The sequence below is a fragment of the Leguminivora glycinivorella genome, chromosome 13 (genome assembly GCF_023078275.1).
Source record: "Leguminivora glycinivorella isolate SPB_JAAS2020 chromosome 13, LegGlyc_1.1, whole genome shotgun sequence".
Taxonomy (NCBI): Eukaryota; Metazoa; Arthropoda; class Insecta; order Lepidoptera; family Tortricidae; genus Leguminivora; species Leguminivora glycinivorella.
The window spans coordinates 14,598,321-14,604,305 of NC_062983.1; the positions used below are offsets into that span (position 1 = coordinate 14,598,321).

General features: G+C 57.0%; 2 protein-coding genes across 2 annotated transcripts; both read right to left on the reverse strand.

Annotated features, from left to right (window-relative positions):
• Window positions 1-807: 807 nt before the first annotated feature.
• On the reverse strand, window positions 808-1,693 carry LOC125232378. The gene is made up of 3 exons (XM_048138018.1): window positions 1,607-1,693; window positions 1,411-1,528; window positions 808-1,329 (listed from the first exon to the last, which is right to left on the reverse strand). Exons 1-3 carry the CDS (start codon window positions 1,655-1,657, stop codon window positions 839-841), a joined length of 660 nt encoding a protein of 219 aa, XP_047993975.1. The 5' UTR covers window positions 1,658-1,693; the 3' UTR covers window positions 808-838.
• A 95-nt stretch (window positions 1,694-1,788) lies between these two features.
• On the reverse strand, window positions 1,789-5,055 carry LOC125232773. Its single transcript, XM_048138555.1, has 2 exons — window positions 3,808-5,055; window positions 1,789-3,767 (listed from the first exon to the last, which is right to left on the reverse strand). Exons 1-2 carry the CDS (start codon window positions 5,053-5,055, stop codon window positions 2,208-2,210), a joined length of 2,808 nt encoding a protein of 935 aa, XP_047994512.1. The 3' UTR covers window positions 1,789-2,207.
• Window positions 5,056-5,985: the final 930 nt, after the last annotated feature.

Sequence of the window (5,985 nt, forward strand, 5' to 3'; positions counted from 1 at the left end):
TTCGCATGACAACTATCTCGATCAAATCCCAAATATCGTCACTACTTTGAAAAAATCTAGTATCTCACGCTGCTCCTCAAAGTTAAAACGCAGTAAGTCTATATGCATTCCATACATACTTACTACAATTTTCTTTTCATTGACAGACGAAGATACAAGTTTTTTTAAAAGTAGTGGCGATATGTGCCATTTTAACGTTTTGAGGTACTTATATTCTAATTGTTTTGATTTTAATTGTCATCTAAGGGACTATCTACACACAGGCGAGGCGACGCACGTCGTAAGACGCGGAACGGACGCCAGCGACGCGCCGCCCGAGTGTAATTTAAAAAAAACCGCGTCTTACGACGTGCGTCGCCTGAGTGTGGGTTGCCGCTTATGGGTCGGTAAGGACAGGAGTTGGATAAATTACAAAAATAATAAAAGCATTTACCTGTTTTAAAATTTTTTTAATAGCAAGATTCACAATTAACATACCTCACATAATTATGTATCTGGGGGCACGGGAGTGTACTGAACTGTACCCTATTATTTAGGAAACTATTACCTACCCTAAATGATTCCCTCCAAACAAACAGTCAGCTAGTTTAGTCTTAATGTTAAAATAAACCTTATAATATTTAAATAAAACAATACAAGGGCCGTCCATGTCACACTATTTATATGAGCGATAGGGATGCACTGATGCGATAAATTTTATCGAACTAAATAGTGAAGAACTAAACAGGTGAAGATTTAAGAGATTGAATCAAAAAAATATGTAAATGAAACATAGTTTATTCACTAAATAATAAAATCATCCTTAACTATTAACTTTACATCCTATACTAATTACAACTTAAAAATAAAGCGAGACGATGTCTTCTTCCGTCGCCCAAAAGTCGAACTGACTCAAGGAGACCCGTGCACCTGCAGTTGCATCTATAGTACCAAAATTGGCCACCTCAGCCAGGTTTTCATTCTTCGCACTTGGCTCCACAATGCTGCAGTATACTGGAGACGGCGCAGAATCCAAAGATGAACATCCAACGCCTTCGGGGAAATGTGGTGAAAGATGTTCCTCCACACAAGCCAACGGGAAAGCATAGGACTCTTCTTGGCGTGTCTGTAGCTGGGATTGCTGGGAACCCGTGTCCGGTGCAGAAGCGCGCCGAACTAGTCGTGGCAGCACTCGCTGACATGTCGAAACCGGCACAGGCTCCTGAGATGGACTTGTCGAGACCCGCTTGCTGGGAGGACTCGGCCAGCCACAATCAGCAACTTTTCTCTTCATTGGACATGTCCTCTTAGGCTCTGTTTCCGTCGGAAAACAGTACTCCAACATTTCTACTGTGGAAGAAAAAAACATGAGAACAATGCTAAGTGAAAACACTAAGTTTAGTAAACTATTTCATTAGCGGGGCAACTTACTTTCAGATTCCAGGTCCTCATTGGCTTTCCGCAGTCTCTCAGCGTCCCAGTATTTGTCGCGCTTCATCGACTTTTGTAGAAGCGTCGAGACCTCCGCTAGCAGGTCCGGAACAGACAACTGAAACAAACACAAGAATTATTAGAAAATCAAAAATACAAAAAAAAATAAGACAACAAAAAACAAATAGACACTTACAGTACTCTGCACACCGGCCTCTTTCGCCAAATTTTCTAGAGCTTCGTTCATAGCAGCTCTTCTCTCCTTCTCATACGACGCATTGAGAGCTCGCTTTTCATACTGTAACAAATATAGAAAATCACATTAAGTATAATATATACACATATTAATAAAGATTAAAAATAAAATAGTGAAAACTTACTAAAGTAAGAGAAACTCGACCTCTTCCTGCGGGTCTTCCCCGCTTACGGGGCACTGTGTTACGCGTTTGAATTATATCAGAAGACATTTTTCAAAGAAATTGAACTATCGATTATGATCTGCAACTGAAACTGTCTGTCTGACACGTCAGAGAGAAATGTGTGCAAAGCAGTGGGTGTCGTCTCAATACCCCCTCGGGGGTTTGGGGATGCTGCTCGGGGCATCGGCCCCTTTCAGCGGTTTCTTCCGCCAGCCATAAATATGGCTGGGTCCTTGGGGGGGAGCGGTTGCTCCGGTGGGGTCTTGTCCGGTGTTCTTCTCACACCGGCGAGCTCAAGCCAGCTGGGTGGGACCCCGTTGGGGGAGGCCCGGCTAGCGAGCATCAGCCGGTGTCAGGGTGATGTCATGTCCGAGGTGGTCAATCCGGTGTGACAGGGGCCGCGGGCGCGAGCTCGCGCGGCAGGCCCCTGTGGTCGGGCGGGCGTGCGTGGTAGGGCGCTATGTCACGTAAGTGACCAAAGCGCGACTGGTCCGCACGCTCGAACATCCGACCCGTCAGGCGAGTTACGAAGTCTCGTAGCGGCTCCACTTTCAGGTCCCGGGCTATCACGTCGTTTCGCACATAGCGAGGGGCTCCAACGACGGCGCGTAAGGATAGCGACTGCTGGGAATCGAGTCGCTTCCTATTGCACTCTCCCACCAGCGCATACCACGCGGGGGCTGCATAGGTTAGGCGTGATCGGACGTATGTCTTGTACACGCCCAACTTTACGCGGAGGGATAGCCGGGACTGTAGTACCGGGCCAAGGAGGGTGCGAGCGGCACGCGTCTGGGCAATCACGTTGCGCACGTGAGGGGCCATGGTGAGGCGGCGGTCAATGGTCACCCCTAGGTATTTAACCGTGGGGGTCCACTCGACGGCCTGCCCCAGGAGCGTGAGACGCGGCGGCATCAGCACCTTCCGGGAAATGGCGATCGCCTGGGTCTTCGCAACGTTGACTGATAGCCTCCACTGCTTCAGCCAAGGGGGGAGGGCCTCTAGCGCACACTGGGCCTTGTGCGCTGCGTGTGACAGGCGGATGGACGACGTGATGAAGGCGGCGTCGTCGGCGTATAGCGCGAGCGTAACGCCCTCGCTCGCCGGGATGTCGTCGGTATAACGCCCGTAGCACACGGGCGAGAGGCAGCTTCCTTGGGGCACGCCGGCGAGAATAGGCCGGTCGGTTGACACGGCGTCTTCTACCGCCACGTGGAAGCGGCGGTCTTCCAGGAAGGTGGCCACGATCTTAACTATTCGACGAGGAATAGTAGACGTGGACAGCTTGTAGAGGAGGCCGGGGTGCCATACGCGATCGAACGCCTTCTCCATGTCCAGGAAGACTGCGACCGTGTGCTCCTTCTTGTTAAAGGCGGCTGCAGCTTGGTGCAGCACGCGGGCAAGCTGGAGCGTCGTCGAGTGTTCTGGACGGAAGCCGAACTGTTCGTCGCGTGGCTGAATGTGGGGCGTCAGGTGAGGCAAAAGCAGCTTCTCGAAGACTTTCGAGACGGTGGGCAGCAGGGTAATGGGTCTATAGCTCTCAGGACGAAGGATATTCTTCCCTGGCTTGGGGATCATGATGACGCGACCCTGCTTCCAGGGGCGCGGGAAATGGCCAGTTCGCAAGACTCCGTTGAAGGCTGCGGCCGGGCTGCGTTGAGGCTGGTAGGGGGGCGCCAGTGCGCGCCGCCACTCCGGCCTTCTTGTTGCGTGCCTCCCGCTTATAGACCGGACAGTCGGTGCTATTAGCGGGGTGCGGGCCTTGGCAATTTTTGCAAGTGGCTGGCTCCTTCCTGTCCCGCTCGCACTGGCTGGCGGGGTGTGGTTCGGCGCAACGGACGCAGGCTTGGGGGCGGTGGCAGTTGACCGATGAGTGCCGGAACCCCTGGCACCTGTGGCACTGCGCTGGCCCCTTCCTGCCGCGCCAGGCCTCAATAATAACTCCTGGCATGCCTAGGAGTTCAGTGAGGGCGTATATTGCCGGTGTTATCCCCGCGGTGCGCTGCAGCTGGGCGTGGAAGATACACCCAGGACGGCCGCTGCGCGCGCGGATCTGGCGGAAGAATTCAGGCAGGAACCCCTTCTCCCTCAGGTCCTGCTCTATATCTGCTGGCGCGGTGTTCGCCGGCAGGCCGCGGATGGCCACCTTGAGGCTCCGCTCTGCGGGGAGGCCGTAACAGAACCAGACTAGCCCGTTGGTCCTGTTCTGCTCCCCAAGGTAGCGCTGCACGACGCGGTACTCCTCTTCGTCGCGCGGGGTGAAAATAATCCCCTTGCTGAGGGGGCGGGCGTTGACGTGATGGCCCAGCAACGTCCGCAGTTTGCGGAAGTGCGTGGGCCAGTCTGGCATCTCCTCCACTATGAGGGGAGGGTATCGTTTCCCGCTCTTGGTAGCGGGAAGGGGCGCTGCTCCGTCGTTCGGCGAAGTGGGCGTCGTGGGGCGAGTAGTTGCGACCAGTGGGGGGGACGCCGCCGAGGCGGTGTCCATCGGCGACAGGTCGAGCCTCGGCAAGGAGTGGGGCGGTGGAGTAGCTCCGCCCTGCCTCTTCTTCGCGGCGCTGGGGGCGGCGGAGAAGGGCGGGTTTAAATTTGTCGGCGGCGGAAAGCGCGACGGCGACGGGACTCGTAGCAGGGGGGTCCCCGGTGTGGTGGCGGTGGTGGGCGCTGGTGCGACAGTGCTGGGCGGAGGCGCAGACACTGTGGCGCTGTACGCGGGCGCAGGCGCGGCAGCGCGGGGCGCGTGCACGGGTGCGGCATCGCGGGCGGCGGGCGCAGACGCGGCAGCGCGGGACGCGGGGCCGGGCGCGGGGGCGGGCGCGCGGGGCGCGGGCGCGGTCGCGGTCGCGCGGGGCGCTGAGACGGCAGCGCTGTACGCGGGCGCGGGCGTGGTGTCGCGGGGCGCGGGGGGACGGGTCGCGGGCGCAGACGCGGCAGCGCTTGACGAAGGTGTAGGCGCGGCCGCGCGGGCGGTGCGGGCGGCGGCGGCGGCGGCGACTTTCGACGTCGCCTCTGGTTTGCGCGGCGCTTTTGGCTGGCGCTGCGGCTTAGGTGCACCCGGTGGGGTGGTTGGTGGTACGCCGGGAGTGGTGGGCGGCGTGGTCTGGGATGCGGCGGCGTCTGCGGCGAAAAAGGCCGCGGCGGGGTCCCTGGACGGGCCGGGCCGCTGTTCCGATAGCCGGGGGCGAGTGGCCTTCATCGATGATTCCTCGGCCAACTTCGGGGAGGACATCGGTCGGCCTTACCCATCCGATTTTTTCTACCCCCGGATGCTTTTGGCGGCTTTTTCTCTCAGAGCGCAGAAAGCCCGACGACAGTTCCGGGCGGGTCTTTTCGACAACAGCCCGTTCGGCGGCTTGAGGGCTGTGACTTCAGGGCTCGAACCGACAAGACTGGTTAGCCTTGCGAGTCTTCATGGCCTGTGAGGACATCGGTGGCCTGTCCATCCTCTGTTTCTGGCTGGTTTTTGCCCACGATGGGCTTCTTCTTCCTCATTCGGGCTGTGGTTTCAGTGGCCTTGCCTGGCCTGTGAAGGCCTGTCATGGCTGGTTTGCGATCTTCTTCATTCTTGGTGTGTGCAGCTACAGGTTGCGGGGTCCTTCAGCTGCTATCATTGTCGGACTGCGCTAGGCTCACCAGGTCTCTGGGGAGCAAGCGCTGTCGGCAGCGGTACCAGAAGTCCGGCGGTCTGGTGTGCAGTGGTGCGATCTCTTGTAGGTGCGGGTGTCTTGAGATGTCCGCTTGCGCGAACATCTTCCTCGCCAGGCTTCCGATGAAGGCGTCCAGGCCTCGCCATTTCAGTCCCCGTGCAATGTCCACGTTGCGCACGTAGCGGGGGGCTCGAACTATGGTGCGCAGGGCCGCGTTCTCCTGTGCACGTAGTCTTTTTTTTGTGATTCCGCCACTAGGGCGTACCACGCGGGCGCTGCGTACGTCAGGCGGGATCTGACGTACGTCTTCAGGATCCCCAGCTTCGTGCGGCGGGGGAGGCTGCTCCTGAACACGGGGTTCAGCAAGGTCCTGGCGGTTTTGGCCCTCCGGATCACTGCGTCCACGTGTGGCTTCATGGTTAGGCGCCGATCGATACTGATGCCCAGGTACTGTATCTTCGGCGCCCATTCTATCTCCTTTCCGAGGAGGCGGAGACGTGGCGGGTACTTGT